The following is a 23,523-nucleotide window of genomic DNA, read 5'->3' as shown; positions in this document are numbered from 1 at the left end:
TTTAACACAGCAGATTAATTCATCTTAACCATGTGAATCTAAATGCACAGAAATTAAACTGAAATTGGGTACTGCTCCTGAAGAACAGAATTATGTTTACATTGTACTTCTCATCTATATATTCAGAATGCTTCACATGATTTATTTTAAAACACAGAAATCACTTTGTGAATTGACGATTTGATAAATCATACAGGATGAAATGCAGTAGCTGTGTGAAAGCTAAATAATACTGAGGGCAGGACAGAAGATAACTCTTAACTTTATCTTTCCGCAATCACAACAGAGCTCTTCAAAAGAGAGCACGCATATATCAGGCACATCCTCCATGTGAATTTGCTATGGCTAGGGTGTTGGGTTTTATTTCATAAAAGACATGGCAACACCAATATTCCTATGGTAGTCTGCAAGAACAGCCCTGGTGGGAGAGCTTCCATCTAGGAAGAGCAAAACTTGGAGGAAAACTATGCACTGACAGTGGTCAGCCTTGCTTGTTTTGCCACTATTCGGAATACCAGAGCTTGAAGCAGTCTGGCACCAATAAAAAAAAGAATATATATGATGTAAGAAGATATAAGAAGAATTCTTGTGTTGCTTTTTGATTACATCCCAATTGCATAGCAGTGTCTTATCACTCCACTCCATTTTTAATTTAGACAAAGTGATAATATTCAAACTGTTCCGGAGTCACCTGGTCAGTAACTTACAGGGAGACATCCTCTCACAATATCTCATCCTCTCAGAACACCCCACCATGTAAGAATTGTTTTTATGTAATAGCTAAGGACTGCACAAGAGAAAGATCATGCGACACTAGGCTATGCCAGCGCTGCTAGTGCCAAGTACATGCACTTCATAGCACTACTAGTCTATTCTGTCAAAGAACATAAAAGGCTCTTGATGAAACATGTCTATTTGTGTTTTTGTTTTGTTTTGTTTTAATCTGTCCACACAGAGGTACAGATGCACACTGTATTAACTCCATATAAATGCATGCTGTCAGAGGGGAAAAAAGCTCTTTGGTATTTAAACTAATTATGAAGAAAAAAAACTTGGCCTATGCAATCAACAACTTCTCTGAAGAGAAACTACAAAATTAGATTGAATACACTGAGATCCTCTGCAAAAAGGCAAGGCTGTTATTGTTGCAATCAATTATTAAAACTGCACTATGCAAAACAAGGACTCTTCTTCCAGAAGACACACAGATCTCTCAGCTTTTTACTGAGCACTGCAGAGGCAGAATTTCTGAAGAGATTATCAGTGTTTTGGAAAACACCTTTGATTTAATTACCATCTCGTCCATCTTTAGTGAAATAACAAGCATTTCATAATTCATAGCCTCAACATCCTTTGATTACCACATTTGCACATCAGACTGAAGCGAACAGCATGAAGTCCCTGTTCAGCAACAGGCAGATAAAAGCATTAAGAATAACTGCCTGCTATTTTCCAGTCACATCACTTGGCTGGGAATTGGCTTTAATCTCAAGATCGCTTCAATTTCTAGGTGCCAGAACAGGGTGGGCTCAGAACCACACATGCCTGCGTAGCTTCCACAGGATGGATGTAAACTAGCGTGTGCTCCGAGGTGTCCACGGAGGTGTAGGAGGTGCCATCCGCCGTGTAGACCACCTGCTGCGAGGGACGGTCCTGCTCATCGCTGTACACAATCTGTGCCACTGCACCCCCTTCAGGGACAAAGTGCACCTGAAAGAAAAACAGATCCTGTACTGACACTTCTGCAGGCATACGCCTATGGAAACAAGACAAGACACATCAACCGCACTGGAGCCTTTGAAAGTGTGGAGAACCTTCTGCCCCAAACACGTAACCAGTTGTTTTGCAAACAATAAAAATCTCACTAAATAATACAAACTTAAAATCTCATCTAAATGATGCTAGCAAAATAGAAATCTGGACATAAAAACTACCATTGGTTTCTGTTTCTACACTGCATTTTAACTGAAGACCCAACAGGTATAAAGGATACCTTATAATACCTAGTTCTTGAATCATCCTTTGAAAATTGGTAAAAGTTCAGATTTGAACTGGTGTTACGTGTAAGATTCATTGGTACATTATTTCCATTTATTTTCAGTTTGCTTTCTAGATTTATGATAATTACTTCATTCAGCTAGCTCTGTAGTTGGAAGAATTTTTTCTGTTTGACAAATGGCGAGCAGTATCTATTAACTTTGATTGCTGCTTCAAGTAATACGATTGCACCTATCAAGAGGCAGCAATAGCATGTGTTTGATGGCTTCTTTGTAGCATGTACACACAGTATCAGTAGAAAATTCAACTGTTCAAACAGAGAAACATATAACTGAAAGCATTAAGCAGTGATTCCGAAGGCTATGAGAACAAGTTACCTCCAGGGCAGTTGTTCAAATCCAAATAAATGGATTTTGATTGAACATTATGATCATAAATGTTGATCAGTGGCCTACCTTAAACAAGGTAGAATACCTAATTCCAGTGGTAATAGGAATGCTCATCTTTTGACACCTTTTATACACTAAAAACCAATTCTAGTGGATGTGAAAAAGTAGCAGTTATCAGGAAACCTAGCTTTAGTATCCACATCCACAACTGTATGTTTCCACATAAAATGAGGCCACATTTGCATATTTTATTTACTTTGTTTCACCTTTTAGCTTACGTTTCAGAAGACAGCTGGTACTTCCCAGGGGATGCTAAGCGCTGATTTCATACAATAAATCCTTATGCAAACACTACAGTAAGGATGCACACAGCATTTCACATTTGCAGAGCACTCTGCAAATACTAATCAAACCTTTTAGCTGCCATGTGCAAACAACAGCATGGTTATCCCCACCTTATGGATAATGGAACACAGGTTACTAAAAGCTGTTTTTCTTTGCATATTTCAAAGCTGGAAATTACCAGGAAAGACAGGATGTCTTGGCTTGTGGCTCAGCTGACATGCAGCAACCTCTTCATAACATATTCAGAAGGATAAATCAAATTACAGTCTTCTAGAAACTCTCAGCTGCATTGTCTCAGAGACAGAGGGACTAGCTGCATACATCATAATCTGACTGCATTAGTCAGTGAAAATTAACATTTCTCCCTTCCCCACTACCCAGATGTCTGACTGGAAAAAATTACTCATGTTACTTTCCTGAAGGTCCACCCACAGTTCCAACCAATTTGACTGATGCCAACAAAACGGGCTGCCACAGACCACAGATTTTGTTAATATTCATTAATCTGAATACCCTTTCACTTTCCTATGTGGCTATATATACGTATACACGTATATTTATTTTTGGACATTGAACCTTGTATAGCTACTCGCTGGTTTCATTCAGCTCGTTTCAGATGTCTGCGTATTCACTGCTGCAGCTTGCGCAGCTCACTTTCTGAAGCTTTAATCTGGAATCGTCACAGACATGTTTGTATTTCTTCTCAAATACAGACTGAGTTTCCAGACCATAAAAACTGCCGAATTGGAACGCCTGCTTGCTAAGCCACCACACCAAGCCAAATTCAGTTTAAGCAGAAGCCAAGAGCTCTGGAAGGCACTAGTCACCTGAGCAGTATTCTGCTCCTGCTCAGCAGAGTCAGGCCACACCTGAGGACTTTCCTCTTTTGAGTCCATCTCCTCTCTGCCGTGGTGCTCCATGGTGAGAAGTATCTACTGGAGGAATGTCTGGCTGAGTAGGTTCATCTCTTCTCCGTGTTTCTCCTTCCAGAAGACATGGGGATCTTCAGTAACATGGCTATAAAGAAAGGAGGTAGAGACATTAAAGCAAGAATGTAATGCAATCAGTTCTCATTGCAATGGAAGGGTGCTATGAGGTTAGCATCAGCTCCTGCACTACAGGAACATACTGCCAGAGTAAACTGGGCTTGGCTTTGCAAGCATGAGAATTCTCGTTTTCCATTCTGAATACGCCATATACTATTTTCCACACCCTATTAAGGATGAAGCAAGTCAACCATTGCCACAGTTGGCACTGAAAGATACCTCCTGAATCCCTCCTGCACTTCCTCAGCCACCAGCAGTCCACAGGCATACGGCCCTTCAGCACATGCAGGCCCAGAAATCAATACGTGGTGCAGAGCAGTGACCTTAAGCTCCTAACAAGAAAACAATACATTCAGAGACACAGTGCTGGTTTCCCAGTTCATCTGAAAGAGGCTTTGACCAAGAACCAAGCGGCTTCACACTTACGGGCAGCTTTCACCTTGCACAGCAGTGCAGTGCCTGTTGGTATTCAGGCAGTGTTACAGACAACTCCCAGAAAAAGAACAATGAAACTTAAACTCTAAGTGATGTAAGCCTGAAGATCCTGACAAATTGCTTCCAAGCTAGGTTTTATTCACCTCTTGCAATTTTACTGGGGCCTCTCAATCTGCCATTGGGAATCTCAGAAGGGTAATTTACAGCTCTGGTGGTTCGTTTAGTCGGTGGTTCAGCACCTTCCCAGCTCTTCCCCTCTAATGTCATATTAAATCACAGGCCCAGGAATTAGCATGAAGCTGAACCCATTCCATTTTTCAGCTAGTCCAATTAACTTTATTTTATCCTCAGTGCCTCACTGGGCTGATCCAGTGCCAGTACCCTGTCTGCGCGCCACGAAGAAAGCAGAAGGCTCCTTGCTGACGCTTTCATTCATTTGCATTTTAAATGCAAATTATTTTAGTCATAATTTATTCCCATAAATGCTAGCAGTTGGCTTGTCACTGACAAGCTAAAAAAAGAGAAGGAAAAAGGCAGCAGGCATTTTCAGCCTTCTGCTGATTTCACCAGCAACGAGTGGGCTTTGTGGACCCGAGCACTGGCTGCACCACGCCACGGGCCTCGGCCAGAACCCATAAATTAACGGTACAGAAATGTGTTGGGCTGACATCACTGCACAGAATGGGGGAGGAGGAGATCACAGAAATCACATTACTTCCACATATACAAAGGGAAACTTTGGGAAAGGCATTTCTAAGACATTTCTGGGCATTGCTTGAGCCTAACGTGCTGTCTCATGCTGAGCAGCACCCAACGCACTGCAGGCTGATCGGACTTCTTATAGGCTCCGTATTTCTCAACACAAGGCATCCAGAAAAGCACTGAAAAGGAAGAAAACACATGTACCTGCTGGCTACGCTTCAGCTAGAGGATCTCATTAGTATGAAAAAGTGAACTGGAACAATGATTGGGACAGAGAAACGCCCAGCCTTACCCTCCGAGTGCTGAAAGCTGGGTCACTTACAAATATTATTTATATATTCTAGCTCCCATAAGCTCTGCTGTATTAAGAAGTATTATCCATCCCTGCACAGTACCTTTCATCCAGCAATCTCAAAGCTGTGTTGTTGAGGATTAATTCAGGGATTTCCTCCTATCTAATCCTATCACTTTCACCCAACTCCATCACTCACCCCACTGGGTCGAGGTGATCACACAACTGCTGGGAGAAACGCGACCGCATTTATGGCAGGGACACAATCTAACAACCATTTTGCATAAAAGTAAATGCCTGTCCTGTCAATTTTGTTTGGCTTTGTTCGTCCCAAAAAGCTCTTTTTTTCTTGCCTGTCATGAGATACCAAGAGCCAATTCAGGTAATTGCACTAGCACTATCCAGTAGTTTAATCAATTAAGCAATACCTAATTGCTCAGAACAATTAAAAAACACTAGGCTTCAAGGTTTTGGCATTGTTGTTTTGTTTTTAATATATAATTATCTTGTTAGCAAGAATGCAATTAGATTAAGCAGTGATTAAGAGAAAGGTATGGCTATGGCTAATCCCATATGGTGCAACAAGTAGCAGGATTTTTGGCTGATTTCCCCACAAGCAGATACTGGAGGTCTGTAAGATGCTGACTCACTCCTGCAGACTCCTTCAGGCACAAATAACTCACAACTTGAGCAGAAAGGAGACTCAAGGTTTCAGACAGGTCCTTCACAGACAAAATTGGATGTGAAGATTCATAACTACGGAAAATAGTACTAACAAGTTGGAAAGGAAAGAAGATGATGGTATTTTCAAGTTTTGCAATGGTTCTAAGGGTTAACATCTCAAGCAAAATCTCAGTCTGGGGAGGGAAAAAAAAAGCAAGGTGGAGGCAATTCAGTGTCTCAGTGCTATAGTTTCTATAAATGGTCCTGTTACATTATTGCTGTTCTTCACTGAAATAAAAAGTGTATATGTGTATACTGCTCAGCCCAGCCACCTGTGTAGCAATACCACGCAGACGGTATCAGCTGCGGGATTTGCTGATGCCTTCAGCTCCTGTACTATAAAATCGAGCCTCTGGTGCACGTTCCTGCAGGAGACTGGATCTCTGTGAATTGATAGCATTTCTGCTAGCATCACCAAAGCACGCAGGACACGTTTCCCTGGAAGCCTGGATCTGCTGAGTAAGAAGGCAGCGCAGGAGCAGCCAGACTCCCACAGAGGTCCCCAGGAAAAGCAGTGGAGAGGGCACGAGGCAGGAGCAAGCTCTGAAGTTTGGCTGGTCAAAGTCAGGGAAATGAGATCTGAAGCTAAGATTAAGGCACTGAGAAACGGTCAAGCTGGAAAGCACGATCCGGTCTGAAGTCAGAGACAACAAAACTACCAGAAAAAAAAAACACCTGAGTAAGCCTGCCAGTGCTGATGACAGACAAGTCACTTGTTCTGCAGCCCTTTTACGCAGGACACTCTCCCTCATTAACCCCACGTGATCTTTTCTCCTCCATACCCCCTAACAAAACCCATTACAGCTGTGACACTGACAGCCACAGGGCCTCAAGACATTAATTATTTCCCTGGGGACTTGTCTCCGCAGAGATGTCTCACTGCACAGGGAAGCAACAGCTGTCCAGCTCAGCACATGTACCCACAGTATTTATTTATTTTTTTCCAAATTAGCTGTGGAGGAATCAGGATGAGCACGTTGGGCTACGTGGTGTCTACACTTCAGAAGAAAGGCACATCCAAATGCTGATGTTACCTCACACGTGGGCAAAAAGTGTCTGCTCCTCAGCCAGAGGTCTGCCTGCCTGCCGGGGCTCTGATTACGGTGCTCAACCTGAGATAGCACCCATGGGTGCAAGCCCTCGAGCTCCTGGGGTGTGCCCACGTTTTTCAGGGGCAGAAGCGTGCTCAGGGGTCGGAAGGGATGCTTGCCGGCAGCTCTGCTTCTCCCCCAGGCTTCTCAGCGCCCAGTTCGGGGCTGGTGCGGTCGGCAGAAACACGGGGCAGGAACGGTGCTGTCCTGCCTGTGCACCCAAAACATCCAGCTGCCTGCCTCCTCGGGTGAGCACAAGTAAACCAACAGCCTCTTCAAGACACAACAGGTTCATTGCTGTGTGCAATCTCCATGTACCTGCCTTTCTTAATACCCTCTGGGGACCCACAGCCTTGGCCTTCCTCTTCGGTTCCTGCCTTTTCCACCCAATCCCGAACATCACTAATGGTGATGCCTGTCCTCCACGGCTCCTGATGCATGGAAAACTTCTTGGTGTCATTGTCTGAGCAGTTCGTCTTTTGGAAATCTCCCTTGAAAACTCCTTTTGACTGCCACAACACGCTCCAACCCCTCTCCTGTTCCTGCAGCACGTTGTTTTATCTCAGGCTGTGTTATTCAACCAGCAGCTCTCCCCACTCCCTAGATTCGGCTCTGGAGGATGAAAAACTGCTACTCGGGGGCAAAACCTCATTCCCCATCCTACACCAACGGGTAGGATGTTATTGCTAACACAACGTCAGGCAGGGAATGGGAAGGAGAGGTGCTTTAAGACCCCAGAAAACAGCAGGCACTGGTCTTTTGTACCTGGCACGCAAGAATTTTTAACGGGAATCGAATGCAGTGAAACCACGCAGGGCTTCAAAGGGAAGCTCAGTTCTGAAACCCAGAGAAAGGCAGCACCAACAGCACCTGCACTTCCTTGTGACCCTGCTGTTAGGGAAGGAGGCTTTCTCTCAGCAATGGGACTCTACAAGAAGATACACAGACAAAAGCTCTGGGGCTTCGTCCACAGCAACCTCTCTAAGTCAAATTAAGAATATTCTGCTGAGAAAGCACCCGAGCCAGTAGCTGCCAAACATCCATTGCTGTCCCTTCCCTGAGATGACAAGAATGGGGGAATATCAAAGCTGGGCAAGGGGAAAAGGCCGCCTCCCTTCTCAGGGAGCCATAAAGCCACTGCAGTATCTCAAATGAGAATCCACTTTACAATAATGGTGCATAAAACAGCTAATGTGATTTACTCCCCAGTGTAAAAGAGGCTTGCATATAGATCGGGGTTCCCTGCAGCAATAACAGCAGCGACTATTAGCTTAATCCTTTAAGTACTGAGCTCACTGACCACTCTTCTTCACTGTTAACCATATGCAAGGACAGCAAGATTGTTACGAAAGGGGTTTTATGGCTGTGGGTCTTCCTCCAGCTTTTAATATGAAAATGATTTATGATGCTCAAAAGGAACATCACATCTGTCTGCAAAAGCTATATCCCACACTTAAGTTAATTACCCCAGCCTGCCTAGAAGGCAGAGTTGGTGCATTTCCTGAGATCCCTTGGCAAGAAGATGCTTTCATTGCAGCAGGAGGGCTGGGAAGCACGCTGGGTTTCTAACCTCATTGACTACTGAGTCACGACTGCTGTCTCTTCCTCTGCATCCTCATTCATCAAAAGCACATATTGTTTCAAGGAACTCTGGCTCCCGTGCATTTCGGCTGACGGTTAATAATCAGGTAATATACGAGCACAATATTTATGTTTTACTGGTGAGTTAGAAATGGAAATCACACACCAGGCTGGGGCAGCCAAGATTATTTATTGCCACAAAAGGAAAAATGGCTTCAATTTATTTAGTCATATAATAAATAGAAGAACTCAGCCAAACACAAACTCACTCTTTACTCAAATTGTGCATAATGAGTCGATCTCCCCATACCCTTACATCACATCCATCATCACAGCAACAGCGCAAGAGGCCTCTTGGATCTCCAAGGCCAGCCCTCTGCTACAGCACGCAACAGAAAGGACATTGCCCGAGTGCCAAAATAGCAACAGCACTTGTCAAACGCATGACAGCGTGGTGCAACCGTGCTGTTCTCTCAGGGCATCATGGAAGTAGCTACAAGTCTGACTGCTTACACTGCAAAACCCAGGAGATAATCACCCAGTGCAGGTGAGCCCCAGGAGGGATTGACATCCTACAGGGGGGCCCTACAGACTGGGCTGGAGACGCAGTTCCCTCTTTCTGCGTATCCTAATTCTTGAATTAGCCAAGTGTTCCTCACTGTATCTGTCCTTCGCCTTCTGTGTAGGACAAGAGACAAGTTCATTAGATTTATCCAGACACACACGATGCTCTTTGTAGCCACCTCTCCTCCCATTTGCTCCATCACCAGATACCCGCTCCAATAACTGATGTCTGCCTCCCATACTCAGCTTCTTCAATGTGTTACCGCATTCTTCGCATCGCCTTCTTTCAAATGTTTCATATTCTGAAGTCCCTGTGATATCACCGCCTGCTACCACCACACACCACAGTTCTCGGGCTTCAGCTGCTTGAGGCAGTGACCCCATTCACTTAATTGATTTGGCTGACTAATGAAAAGGGAGAAATATGTCAAGGGAACAAAACAGGGAAGACACCTACTCGAGAATAACATAAGCAAAAAAAAGGAAAAGAAAAGGTCTGTATTGAGATGTGTCCTACACAGCTGCAAATGCAACTTCGAAGGAGACACTCTCATGGTTCAGGAGAAGACAACAAAACCATACCACCCCCACAGTGCTCTGCTTCACTCCAGCTTCCTTTTGCCTCCTATTCCTCCTCCTGCTCAGGCACCTTCCCAAAACTACCTCCACTTCAAGGTGGAGTTTGTTCCCCTTCCTGCAACCTGCTCGTGCTGTTTTCTCCCTCCCACCTCTCTGCATTAAATCACTGCTGTGCTCCAAGCTCTCAAAAGACAGAACTACCACTTCTCTGAACATTAAAAAAAAAAACAAAACTTGCCCGTTTCAAAATAGCTGCTTGTCTGAAGTACTAGAGACCCCTGAGGGCAAATCAGGCTGTCTGTGCATTAAAACAGGTGGCTGCTTAATGCATAAAGCCAGTTAAGGGCTATAACATAACCTCTACTTCTCTGTTCTACTAACATGGAAATAAAAGTGGCAAATAGAGCCGATCTCATGTTTAAGTCAAAACAAAATTCACAATACTAAAACAGCCTCCATAATTAGCTACACTTATAAGTCAATTAAAATTCAGTTTACACAGCTGACAGCAGCTGCAGGTGGTCAAAAAACACACTGGAAAGTAGCTGCTAACAACAGAGCAAATTACCATACGGAGTTTCTTTGCAGGTTAACAGTAAGGGTGCCAGATGAGAGCAAACTCCTCACAAGATCTCTCAAAGAGCAAGTGGTCAATTCTTCCACAAGATATTAACAGTTACATTTAAATTTCCTCCTATAACAAGGAAATAAAGCTGTGTCCATGAAGCACCTAGTATACATGAGAGGCATGCATGCATGCAGCAAAGCGCCAAAAAGCATCACAGCTCAGGAGACAAGTTCTCCCTTTCAGGACTGAGAAACACACCTTCGTACTTTTTCCCCCACTAAAAATGAAGGTGTTAGCTTGAGATTGTCAATTGCTATTTCCACCACAGACTCAAATAACCCTCCTGTAAAATCAGTTGATTCACAAGCATTTCATCTTCTAAATGAGCCAACAGAAATAAATAAAATTCAATTGAAAAAAGTGATAGAAGAAAGCAAGTGCTCGATCCAGTCTCCATATTTAAACTTTTAAAGGAAAACATCAATACACCTTTCACAGGGACACCCAGCCTTAAGCTTCTTCATTCTCCAGTACCACGAATACATCCCCAATGTGCCAGAAACATTGGGGCATTTACCAAAAAGTGCATCCCAAGAACTGACTGCTTGTTTCACCCTGGGGGCTGTGAAGCTTAGCAGCCTAAACCAGAGGGTTTTAAGCTTTGGAAAGACCACTTAGGGATCTGCCACGAGCAGCTGGGAGGTAAGAGCTGACTTTGCATGGCTTGAAGGGTTTCCGACAGGCAAACCAACCCTTTGTAGGGCTGGCTGACCCTTTAGGGCTGCCAGGCCTGCAAGGCAGTGGACCAAGGTCTTTTTTTTTTCATTCCAAGTAGGAAATTTAACAAGCTGCCACTGCTTCAGCACCACAGTGCCACAGGAGCGGACGTGGCACCTCAGCACCACAGACCTGACAGCAAGAGGACCGAAGAAATAAAAATGAGACAGCCACATGCGGTATCTGTACACAGGTGTATTAAGTAGGATATAAAACCAGCACAAAACTCGGTGCTGGCACAGCAGCGCCAAACTTCACAGCCCCACGCCCAGACGCGTGGCTGCGCTCCCTCCTTCGAGCCCGCGAAGCTCCGGGCCCCTCAGGCAGCGGGAGGGGCCCCAGCCCCGGGCCCTGCCCAGGGTCCCCGCTCCCCTCAGGGCTCTGGGGGCTCCAGGCTGACCCCCCACCTCCCCTGAGCCCCTCACAGGGCTGACTGCCGGTGCCCCCCACCGTCTCCCCCTTATATAACCTCCGCGTCCCCACCGGCAGCCAATCCGGGGAGGGGGCGCAACGCCCCCCTCCTCCCGCTAGGCCAATGAGAAACGGGGGCGCGAGGCACGCGGCCAATCAGGAGGGGCAGGCGCCCCCCCCCCCCCCCCCCCCCCAGTACGGGCAGGCAGCGCTGCCCGCTCCCCCCCCCCCGGGGGGAAAGCGCGAGGCGCCGGCAGCCCCCTGTGAGGGCGCCCAACGGCCGCGCGGCCCCAACCACTGGGGCGCGAGGGGGGGGGGGGGTGGGAAGGGGGCTGCCAGCGAAGGCCGCGCTGCGTTGCGGAGGGGAGGGGAGCTGGCCTAAGCACGGGGCGAGGGAGGCGAGCCGCCCGCCGTCACGGAGGGCTGAGGCGCCCACAGTGCTGGGGGGGAACAAGATGGCTCCAGCATACACCCCCCCGCCCCCCCCGCTACTGAGGTGCCGGGGTCCGGACCGTACCATCGGGGGAGGGGGGGGGAGCGGGGGTGGGGGCAGCCCCTTCTCCCTCCGGCCGGGCCGGGTGGGGGATCCCGGCTGGGGCGGGGAGGGGGGGGAGCGGACCGTACCTCTCCCACGGGGGGGCGGGGGGGGCGGAGGGGAATGAGTGCGCCCTGCTCCCCCTCCCCCCCCCCACTCGCGGGAGCGAACGGTTTGTCCCGGCCGCAGCGCTAAGGAGCCGCCAGCTCCGGGCGCCATCTTGGGTGCGACTAAAACAACAAGTCCAAAACCCCCGGCGGGGCCCCGCGGCGCCCCCGGGCCGCGCTTCCCTCCCGGACCGTCCCATCGCGTTACCTGAGGGGGTCCCGTGCGGGTGGCGCGTCCCGGCCGCCGGCGGCGGCCCCGCGGCGGCCCCAAACCCCCCCACCTGTCCTCACCTCACAATGGTAGCTGCAGAACGGGAGGGGGGGCGGCCGCCCGGGCCTCATTACCATAATCTGCCTGGCAACAGCCTGCGGCGCCGCGCGCTGATTGGCTGAAACGCGCCCGCCCGCCGAGACGGGGCGCAAAAGCCGTCAAGAAAAGAGCCGGGAGGCAGGCAGGTCAGGGGGCCGGGGTGCAAGGGGAGGGGGGGGCAACCCTCACGGGGGGGTGGGGGAGAGACCCCCTACCCGGGCCTTCACTCCCCCCGGGATGCCCTCCACCAATCAGAGCGCCGCTCTCATCCGCGCTCCTCTCCGCCGGGCCCCTTCCCGCCAATCCCAGCGCTCGTCTCATGGCGGCGCTCCGCCCCCCGCTGAGGGAGGCGGTGTGGGGGGGGCGCAGGGGGCGCCCCCTGGCGGTGGGGGGCGGGGGGGGAACGGGGCCGGGGCCGGGGCCCCCCCTCAGCCCCTCCGAGGGGCGACCCCGCGGCCCCCCCTGGGCTCCCGCCGCCGGGGGGCGCCTTGCCCACAGCCCTTGGCCCCCTCAGAGCTCTGCCCTCAGAGCCGCGCCTCAGCCCGTTAATGGCCAAACCACGAGGAAATGCACCCAAAAATGCCTCCCCGGGGTCCCCTCAGGGCTGAGGTTTCTTCCAGGTTTATCGCCAAGAGCTCCACCCCGCCATGGGCTCTTGTGGCCCAGTGACCCAAAGCCCAGTGCTGGAGGAAGGGCAGAAATTGGCTAAAGATGACTCAGGGCTCCTACAAAAACTGCTTCTCCTCCTCCTCTGCCCCAGGAGAATAACAGCAGGGGCAGTTCTTGGTGCAATTAAGCTACTTCTCCACTCTGGCTGTTAAAAGCCTGATACAGTCTTCTAAATCGAGGCCCATGTGTATGCTGAAGTCATCCCCATTTGTACTGACCTGTCCCTTCCATGAGCAATCAAGATAAAAATCAGAGATGCAAATTTTCTAACTTGTGTTTAGTAACTTACATCTTTAGCCAAGAAAGATTTTTAAAACTGAAGCGAGTGGAATTGCTTACCCAATTTGGTTCTGTTTTTTCTCCACAGTTCTTCTCAACTCCTCTGGGCAGTTCTCTTAACTTGAATTATGGAAGCTATGGAGTCAATTTCTTTCTCTACCCTGTAAAACAGCTTCAATTTCATTATACCACGCTGAAATGTTGGGATAACAAATAGCACAAGAAAAAATATAAGACCAAACAAAATTGCTTTATTTCCCACATGTCTTAACAGCGATTTGTACTCATTCTAGCAAGTCAAAGCGTTTTCATGCTGTTGTATTTTTATTTGGGATTTCTGAGAGTCTCCCTAACATTTTGAAGACTTGAAACATTTTAGAACTGACTTGGATACAAGCGTGGTATTGTGTCATGTTTTCATGCAACTATATCGTTCTGCAATTGAGCACAAAACAGTGTAGGACTTCAGGGCTGTCCTTTCCTGGCACATGGGTCATGTTCTGAAAGTTATTTGGGGATATTTTCTTCCCTTAGCTTGGAAAGACTGATTCAGGGCAAGTGCACAGTGGATGTAGCAGGCTGCCAGATGCAGAAAAAGCATGCTGCTCTGATTCATCATCTGCAGTATCTGGAATCTGATGTAATGCCCATTGTATTTCCCACATTTAATGTGTTCTTTCTGATGCTCCAGCACAGGCTTTGTTTTTCCAAAAGCCTCGTGCTGCCAGAGTGAGAGAAGCCTTCACATTAGGTTAATTTATTTATTTCTAGTTCTCATAGATAGTCCAAATAATTTCCCTGTTCGCCTGTCTGGAACAGTGCTGTAACCCTTCATTGAATCCTCCTTTCTCTCATCTCCTGGGTCATCAGGTCTGTATCTCCATCTGCATTGTCTCGTTTGTATACTGCTGTTTCAGCACTGCCTCTGCTGCATGTGTCCTGCCTTGCCTATTTTGCCTTCCCCACGGCCTACACGGCTCGTTTTTCTGGACCGCAGCGCTGTCTCCCACGCAAGCGTGTGTATTCTCATCCTCCCAGCGAGGGCCGTGCTCTCATTTCAGGCTCCAGCTGGAAAAGGATGCTGCAACCCCGCCCTGTTTCATTTACTTGCAAATATCTTTTTGACCCAACTCATCTTGAGCATCTCCATCGCCTAGTAAAACTACTGCCACAAGTCTTTGCCTTAACAAGACCTCCTCCCTCCAGAACCACCGCTCCCTACAGCTGCTCGGAGACCCTCCAGCCTCCTTTCAGACCGCCAAAGCTTTTCTGTTTTTTTTTTCCTGTCTATATCTCTTTGTTGCTGCTTTTGTTGGGGCTGATTTTTCATGACGTTGTCCCATTCTGAGAGGCATGTAGATTAAAACATGACAAAGAAAAATGCTCAAGTGCTGTAAACTCATTTGAGTTATGTAAGCAGACCGTGCCTCGCTGGCCCTGTTGACCTCTCCAGACTACATCTGTGCATGATAAGTAGGCACTTGCATCCAGGTTTGCAAATTAAACTGTGCATGGGCTGTGCACTGTAGTATCCATTGAACTTCCCTTGTACGAGCCTGATTTAAAATACTAATCTAGAAGATGGAAGAAAATGTTTGTTAGAACCTTCTAAATTATATTGCAACTGAAATGTGATTACTTTGCATCCTGCATGGAGAATACAAAACACGGTGAAGTTAATGATATGAGTTTACTGATTTAGAGTAAGCCACAGAAAATTTAATTAAGATTGCTTCATGTAAAACATACAAATGTAACAAAATGCTCCTGTTTTGGTTTCCAGAGCCATTTTCCCCAGAGAAGAACAAAAAAACCTTTCTTTTTAAAAAGGTAAATTATTCCCCTTATTCTGCAAGGAAAAAGTTTCACTAAAAAGTTTGTCTGTAACCATGTTTAATAGCATCTACCAAATAATCTCAAAATTGCTTTGACTTAAAACTAAGGGAAAGGTGTACCATTAAAGAAAGCATTTCATCACATACATTCACTTTTGACTACCTTTTTTTTTTTTGTCATTCATTCCCCAACATTAAATAAATATGGTCAGCAGGCAAAATAAGTGACAAAACAATTTACATGCCCCATAACAATCCTGATTGTGCTTTTTGTAAGAAGTGCATCGAGTTTTAGGAAAAGGCAGCTTTTCAGTTCACCATGAACACCTACTAGAAGCCATACCATGGTATATGAACTGGGAAAGAGTGTTCTGGCTGCAGAAATGCCTGTAGGAAAAGCACTTTGCCATTTGCATGCCACCATCTCCCTCTTCCATTACAAAAGGCTGCTGCTTCTGAAAGCATCTTGAGGTCTGAGTTCAGTAGGAGGGAAAAATCAACCACAAATCTTTGGTGTTTCACAAGATCTGAGGTAAACTGCTTTTGTTCGCAGGCTTCTCCAGAGCAGGGCCCATTTCTCCTCCTTTTTGTGCACGGCTGCTACAGGGGAGTCCTGGCCCATCAGCAAGGCAGCAGCTTGTGGCAGCAGTAAATGCCCACGCTCACAGACACATATGGGAGCACTGATGCACCAGAGTTTTTTTGCATTTCAAGACTTTTTAATTAGAGCATTTCCCAGAAGCCTGCACTGGACAGATGTAGTTCAACTTCAAATCCAGGTCAGCCACTTGATCTCGGATTACTGTGCATTTAGTCCCTACAAACCTCTTCCCCCAGAAGGACGTTCAGCCTTCACGCGATTCGCCCCGCAGCACTTGCAGGACATAACCCAGCTCTGCTCAGGTTCAGGTGCCACCAGCAGCCATTCCTGGTCACACAGGAGCACTGTCATTAGGGCAGATACTTGTGCACAGTAAACAAAGGATATCTTCATTTCCTCTCCGTTCAGCAGGCTGGGATGACTCCAAACTATTCATGATGTTTGTTGATATTTCTGAATGTGCTAGAAGTAAAAAAGTTGACCAGAAATAAATATTTTCTCTCAGAATTAGTACCGTATCTAGGCATTATAATGAAGACTCATCGCAAAGAATTTAAAGGACTTCAGTTTTCTAGAACATTTTCCTTTGTCCAGCCCTGGGAAAGGTCTTGTAATTACAGGTCCCTTTGACAGCTGTTTTCAAAAAAGAGAGTGAATTGATAAAATCAGGCTTAGCTAGCCTCTGTTGGGAAAGATGGGATCCTTCGGAGATATTCCTCTTACTTCTGGATACCTTTAGTTGATAAAAAAGGCAACATGGAAAAAGTTTGGTGATAAGTTATGTTTGATGCTTGAACTGCAGCCACATTTTCTGAAAACCATGAATCACAGAATCACAGAATTTCTAGGTTGGAAGAGACCTCAAGATCATCGAGTCCAACCTCTGACCTAACGCTAACAGTCCCCACTAAACCATATCCCTAAGCTCTACATCTAAACGTCTTTTGAAGACTTCCAGGGATGGTGACTCCACCACTTCCCTGGGCAGCCTGTTCCAGTGCCTCACAACCCTTTCAGTGAAGAAGTTCTTCCTAACATCTAGCCTAAAACTCCCCTGGCTCAACTTAAACCCATTCCCCCTCGTCCTGTCACCAGGCACGTGGGAGAACAGGCCAACCCCCACCTCGCTACAGCCTCCCTTGAGGTACCTATAGAGAGCGATAAGGTCGCCCCTGAGCCTCCTCTTCTCCAGGCTGAACAAGCCCAGCTCCCTCAGCCGCTCCTCGTAGGACTTGTTCTCCAGGCCCCTCACCAGCTTCGTCGCCCTTCTCTGCACCCGCTCAAGCACCTCCATGTCCTTCTTGTAGCGAGGGGCCCAAAACTGAACACAGATAACCTTATTTAGTTATGTGCCAACCACAGATGCTATTTGCCCAGGCTTTTTGTAAAACAGTAAAAAATAAATCCCTGGTCTGGGGAAAACCCACAATTAATTTCAATACGTACGAGCTGGTTAGTCTGTCTCCATCCCAGATGCTCAGAAGTGAGACCCTTCTCCTCGGTGTAGGAGCTACAGGGGGGTTCCCAGCCACCAAATCCCCTGCATCACAGCCACCACGAGGTATCTCCTGGGCAAGCTTCCTCTTAAGGGAAGTTGAGGTTTTTGTTCTTGCAGCCTTGACCAGGAGACTCCTCTGGGCGTCACTGAGGACAAGTCAGGGATTTTTTTTTCAAGGCCTATTTCTACTTATTTGTTTTCATGCCAAGATTTTTGCGTTGCTTGAAGAGGGGACTTATTTTTTCTTTCCCCAGTGTTTATTCTCCTGATGTATTTATAGGCAGCAGTCATACCCTCTCCTGGAGTTTGTTTTGTTGGACTGCACAAGTCACATTCCTTTTATCTTCTCCTGTACAATATGTTCTCCAATCTCCAGTTTGTCTTACTAGCTCCTCTGCTGGAGTGCCGCAACAGAACATTTGAAAAATAGCTTAAGTTACGTGATACATTTTTTGAAGTAGCTTCAGAAAGCCTTATTGATTTTTAAGCACAGAAAGCTTCCCCTTAAAGTCTTCAGCTCCTTGCAAGAGAATAGATTGTGAGAGCACCCCCACCAGCCACAGCCCCATCCAACAGAACCCAAACTGGAGACAGCAACCAGAACCATCTGAGAATCCAGATCATCGACAGACCCCAAGGAGATGATGCAGGTCAGTACAACCAGGAATGAAGCCCCCAGGCCACAACACAGCCTGGCAAAGACAACCAAGGTTAGACAAAACACAGCAATCACTAGTCAATCCGTGCTCCTCCAGGATCACTCAGGTGAGGAGTCAAATCCCAGGGCTCTGCTTGCACAAGCACCTGGGCCTGTGGGTGGGCACATGGGTGGGGGCCCCGGGTGGGGCTGTTTGGGGTTAGTAAGATTTATTAGTGGCCCCGGGTCACTAATGTGATGTGTTGTTGTTGAAGTGCTGCAGGTAAAGCCTTGTTCCTACAGCAACTCTGGTTTTCTGCTAGGCCTTCCACGTTTTGATGTGGAATCTCTCTTAAGATAATGTTATTGTTCTTACCCGCTTCTATTAAAAATCTATGGTCCTGAGTTAGAGTAGCAATTTAAAGTTTCAGGGGTGGTTGTGTGTTTTATTTATGCCTGTTTATTCCCCACCCTGAGGCTTGAAGTTTTCATATACTGTATTTTTCAAGTTTCCCTTCCCCAACCTTCTCCTAATGATCAAGAAGCTGGAGATTTGAAAAGAAAGCTCCTACTGATGTTTTCCCAGAGGGTTTGGGGATTTTGTTGTTAAGTGTAAGAAAAACAACCTTTGTAATATTGGCAATGTTGCATTGCTCTCAACATCTCTGGTATTTGAGACTGCAGTGTCCTGTTTGAATAACTGACCCTGCAGAGAGAGCTGCACAAGCAGACACCTGCAGCAGCATGGGGCTGTATTGATTTAGATGTCACTTTGGATTACATTCAAAATATTTTTGCAGAGTAGTTCTTTGCAGTTGGATGTGTCCTTCAAGAGGATAGTTGTCTCAGTGGAAGAGAAATGTTTACTTTGGTGACTGATTAGTGTAAAGGAGGGGATGTTTTGAAACTAAACAGAGTTTGAAAGGTAAGTATATTCCACCCACGCTATAGACAGATACCCGAATGTCTTTGGAAATGAGTGTCTTAGAAGAACAGTAGGTATCAAATGGAGCAAATGTATAGTGAGTGCCAAGATTTGTCAGTGAGTTCAATGCTGCCTTATCTCTACAACTGACAAAAGGAAAATGGTATCATCTGAGACAGCCATTAAGCTTGAAGCTGCAGCCTCTGCCCTGGTACAGATGGCTACAAATGAAAAACTCCTGCTGCCAGCCAGACAGGAAAAACAGGGAAATTAGCAGCCCAGAGGAAAAGCACAGGGCTGCCCAGAGCAGGGAATTCTGGCAGTCCCAGACCACGCTTCAGACAAATGACATTGGAGGAGGGATTCAGATACTGTACTCTGCAAGGAAATATTGTATTAATCTGTTTTTAAGAAATCTTAGTGTAGTGAATGGAACACAGCCCAGTTATTTTTACCTTTTTTTTTTTTTTTTTCTTTTCTCCTTTCTTTTCCTGTTGTTTTTCATTGTAGGAAATACTCCTCATTGTCAAAGCTCATGTGATGTTATTCAAGAGCACCCAAATGTTATGTTTTCCAGGTGTGCCCAGACACCTGGCCAGCCACCAAACAGAGGTGTTTTCTTCAAAGCAGCGGATTTACACGGTAAGGCGAGCATTCATTCTTTCAAACAATTATGACAGTTCTCAGCATTTCTCTGTTATTACAGAATTGTTCAACTGTTGCTTTGAACTCTTGTAACCTCAACCTGCGTACAGTGGAAAAATTCAGGATTTGCTCGCCTGAGCATGAAGCTCACAATAAAATATTTGCTGCAGTTCCAGCTGAGAGTGCTTGTGCGTCCTGCATCACGTTAGGTTTGCTCTGCCTTAATTTTGCAGGAGCCCTTCTGGAAATTTGTATCAAGAGTTTTGCTTCAGTAGAATTGATATTTCACAGTACTCTAAAATCCATTTGCTCAGGGAGGCAATCTTTAAAGATAATAAAATATATTTGGAGCTCAGGCTGGATCTGTGCTGTAAGTTCTGTCAAAGGATCCCAGAATTTGACCCCTGATTTTCAAAATGATTTGAAATTTTCTGTCTAGTGAATTTGACTGCATAATAGAGCACCAGAGTAATAGCAGAGCTATTTCTTAAAGCAAATTTGCAGTCATTTTGATCAAGAGACTTGCCAGCGACTTTGCCCATCCAAAAAGCAGCAAATTTTTGCACTTAAGTGTCTTTTTTGCCACCATGGTTAGATTGTCCTGGAAGTTATTATTTTAAGTGCTGAGTTATTTAGGAAGGTAAAGGACAGGAATACACCTAAGATTAGGTCATTTTACACTTCTGAGATCAGTCTGATAAGGCTGAATTAATCTCCCCTGTAAATTCTGTTTCATCCAAGAATATCCTATTAAGCTGAATGAGCCACTTCACATTCTTGCTGTCCTTCTCAAATGCAAAAGGTTGTAATGAAATGTCTCCTTCTGCCTTAATCTTTGTAATGAATTCTAGAGCATGGCTCCCCTTCTCTGCCCTCTGCTCACTATTTCTCTACAGAACTTCTAGGAAACCTGCTGGTGATACCTGTTTTCATTTCTTCCTACACAAGTTCCTCAAAACATTCCACCCTACTTAAAAATGCTAGAAACTCCCAGCCCAAAAGCTATTGGCATGCAGAGTTAAGTCTGTGGCTCATGCTTTTCCAGACTCTTGTGTAGGTACAGATAATCACAAGTGACTGCCTTGCTGGAACCAGGGACGAGAAACTTCTCTGTGGCATTGCAGCTGAAGCAGGGTGTCTCGCACTTCGAAATCCCTCATCCAAGCCTAAAAGTTTGAAATGGTAGTTGGCTCTGAACTCAGGGAAATGTTTGTGTTTTGTTTTGTTTTTCACACATACTTTTGTTAGATAATCTGTGACCTGGGGGAAGAAGTGATCTGCCAAGCTTTCTGAATCCCTTTCCAGCAGCAGAGGCTGGTGTTGGTAGAAAGGTTGAAGCAGGCACCTGGAAAGAACTGTGTTGTCTGAGTAAGAGATGACTTCTTGCTTCAAGCAGGGCATGAAGAAAAGGAAAGAGGAGGAACCAGCTGCCTACCTGAGCACACCAAGGAGCTGCATTGAGGAGCAAAATATGCTGCAGATTGTTTAATAGGTAGTTTTCACAGACCTGCATCAGAAGGCTGTAGTGCAGCCCTGGTACTTTTTTCTCCCAGGATGAATGCAGCCAGGATGTCGTACAGCAGCCTGGCCTCCATAGGTGTTGTAATAGTGGGCAAATTACATTTTAGTGCTGACTGGGTTTTGAGCTCTTTCTTGCGGCTTAAGCATGTTGGATGAGTTTAAATATTACTCCTCTGTAAACCTCAATACCTCTTGACTAAGAAAGAGAAAACAATGCATGTTCCATGCCAACTTCAGCTGTAGGTAAACAGTGATGTTATTACTCTTTTCTCAGGAGTAGTGTTTTTTGACTGTAGGCAATATCTGAGAAGAAAACTTCTCACTGACCTTGATATTCAGGTAGTCCTCCTACTAACCTGGTAAATGCCAGAAAGGATACCTGGCTAGCACCCTTCACAAAGCGGTCTATCCACATAGCCCAAGGTTGTCCTGCTCTCAGAGTGGTTATATTACCTCCATCACTCTGATTTACTAGGCAGAGACCGGATTACTGCATTCAGCCAGGACTAGGTGAGGTGGTATTGTCTGCTGTGGTCAGTGTGAGAGCACCCTCGGTGGTATTAGAGGTATTAACAAAGTCATGCATTGGTCATCACAACCCCACCGTCTTCCTAAAGGATAGAAGTGCAAAGGGAACCTGCGGTAAATGTATAAAGAAATGGCTTGTTTCTAATTTGGGTTTTTTAGAGCATGGTTTTGATTCTTTGGTCCTTCCTCAGACAAAACTCCTGCTAAAGTAGATACAGTAAAATTAATTAAATGACTGTGCTAGCTGTGCATTGAAATCATTTTAGCAATACTTTGACAGCTTGTGAACTCCCCATTTGCTTCCTGTGAAGCAATCATTTAAAACTCATTTACTTTTCCAGTTTCAGGTTTGTATTTGATTTCCATTCTCAAAGCTAAACAGAAAAAAAAAACAAAAAAACAATGCCAAACATGAAACTGAAAAGTGCAGTTACGCTGCTAACTAAATCTTGCCTTTGCTTAATCTTTTTTTGACCCATTCACTTTCTGTCATGGTGCCTGCAGAAACTGTACAAAATATTTTACAAAATACTATTTCAAATAAATAGAGCAACCACAACACTGCAAAAACACGTTAAAGACACAATCAAGATGAAAAGACAATTCAATATTCCTTTAAAGCATACTGGGAATCTCTCTCCTTTCAGAATCTTTCATCAGGTTTCCTTTAACACCTGACATATTGGTTGATAACATAAATACAAAATAAAAATGAATGAAAGAGCCCTCTACTGTACAGAATGCAGGGTTCCTTCACGATGAAATACTCAATAGTGAATCATGCAATTGTTGGAGAGCTGTTGGCAAGTGTTTGAATAAAAGGCAAAAAAAACAGATTTAACGTGTGCAGTATTTTTCCTTCCCCTAATTTAAAGAAATATTTTCCCAATGCAAGAGCTTTTAAGGAAGAGAACAACTTATGTAGCCATAAACTCATTTGATTCTTATTTTTCACTGCTGTACTTCTTGGATTTGTTTCTGGTAAATTATTTCTTGCCCCGTGCCAGATGCTGTTTTCATTCACAATGAAGTAATAGTTCTTTGTTAGTGATATCACAGTATTATACCACAGTCCTTATTGTGACTTCTCAAATTTAGCGTACTGAAATACATTCTTTGTTGGTTGTTTGGGGGCTTTTAGATCTAGGGCTTGATTGTAGTCAGTCTGTAACAAAAAAGAAGGAACAGAGCCCAGAGATCTTGGACAGTACGCAATTAGCAGAAAAACATAGAAACAAAAGAAGAGCAAAAAGAAAAAGGTTGAATATTTGATATATCCTGTCTCTTCTTGCGTAGACAGAGGAAAAATATGAAATAATACTTGTGTGATTTGCCTTTGTTCAGGCTTTGATCTGGCATAGTTATTTAACTGCTGACCCTGCCAAGGGATATATTGGAGGGGGACAGTTGCAGGGGGATCAGCAGGTGGCACAGGCTGAGGTCTGCTCCTGTTCCCCACCACTCTGTGTGGAATCCAGCCAGAGCTCTGGTGCTGCACCCATCCGCTAAAGCAAGCGTATCCACATATGAATAATTTCTAGTTCATTAACTGAATCACAGGGTTGGGCTCTGCTATACATAGGCTAGAAACTTCGCTGTTCCCTTTTAGACATGTGATCTGGGGTTTCGTATCACGATGACACAGTTCCATCCTGGGCTGGTATAAGGCTTATTAAAACTGGTGTGTGTTTTTGTGCCAGTGTCCGTAGAAATGAATCCTTCTGAAGGATTACGTAAAGGTGTATTTTCCAGAAGACAGAACAAATACAAGGAGGCCAGTTTAGTTACTTAAGGCCTGGTCATTCAAGGAGTGAGTGGAGCTCTCTGGATTTTCAAGGCAGGCTACAGCACTTCACACCCAGTGGGTCTGTGTCAGGCTGTAGGGGTGTGTCTATATGTACACATGTATATGAACTTGTTTAAGCATACACT

General features: G+C 45.6%; 1 protein-coding gene and 1 long non-coding RNA gene across 11 annotated transcripts in view; one reads left to right on the top strand and one right to left on the bottom strand.

The window, feature by feature from the left end:
• PRDM10 (PR/SET domain 10) overlaps positions 1 to 12,459 on the bottom strand; it is a 44,133-nt gene extending 31,674 nt beyond the window's left edge. For 4 of the 6 annotated variants that reach the window (XM_032201771.1, XM_032201773.1, XM_032201775.1 and 1 more), the window contains exons 1-3: positions 12,352 to 12,410; positions 3,560 to 3,749; positions 1,546 to 1,710 (exon numbers count right to left, since the gene is read on the bottom strand). In XM_032201771.1, the coding sequence (XP_032057662.1) occupies positions 1,546 to 1,710; positions 3,560 to 3,652 (258 nt within the window). In that variant the 5' untranslated portion in view covers positions 3,653 to 3,749; positions 12,352 to 12,410. Of the gene's footprint in view, positions 1 to 1,545; positions 1,711 to 3,559; positions 3,750 to 12,351; positions 12,411 to 12,434 lie in introns of those variants that run through there. The other 2 variants (XM_032201772.1, XM_032201774.1) reach the window with 2 other exon arrangements.
• A 79-nt stretch (positions 12,460 to 12,538) lies between these two features.
• On the top strand, positions 12,539 to 22,409 carry LOC116497828. Of its 5 annotated transcripts, XR_004254134.1 has the most exons (6): positions 12,539 to 12,599; positions 13,490 to 14,041; positions 14,173 to 15,231; positions 17,824 to 17,985; positions 19,408 to 19,539; positions 20,791 to 22,409. It is a non-coding gene; the product is annotated as an uncharacterized LOC116497828 (long non-coding RNA). The 5 variants fall into 5 exon arrangements; XR_004254132.1 differs by having other exon boundaries at positions 13,490 to 15,231; positions 17,829 to 17,985; XR_004254133.1 differs by having other exon boundaries at positions 13,490 to 15,231; positions 19,475 to 19,539.
• Positions 22,410 to 23,523: the final 1,114 nt, after the last annotated feature.

Source organism: Aythya fuligula, chromosome 22 (genome assembly GCF_009819795.1).
Source record: "Aythya fuligula isolate bAytFul2 chromosome 22, bAytFul2.pri, whole genome shotgun sequence".
Taxonomy (NCBI): Eukaryota; Metazoa; Chordata; class Aves; order Anseriformes; family Anatidae; genus Aythya; species Aythya fuligula.
The sequence above is the reverse complement of the archived record's forward strand: the minus strand, read 5'-3'. Positions and strand labels throughout refer to the sequence as shown.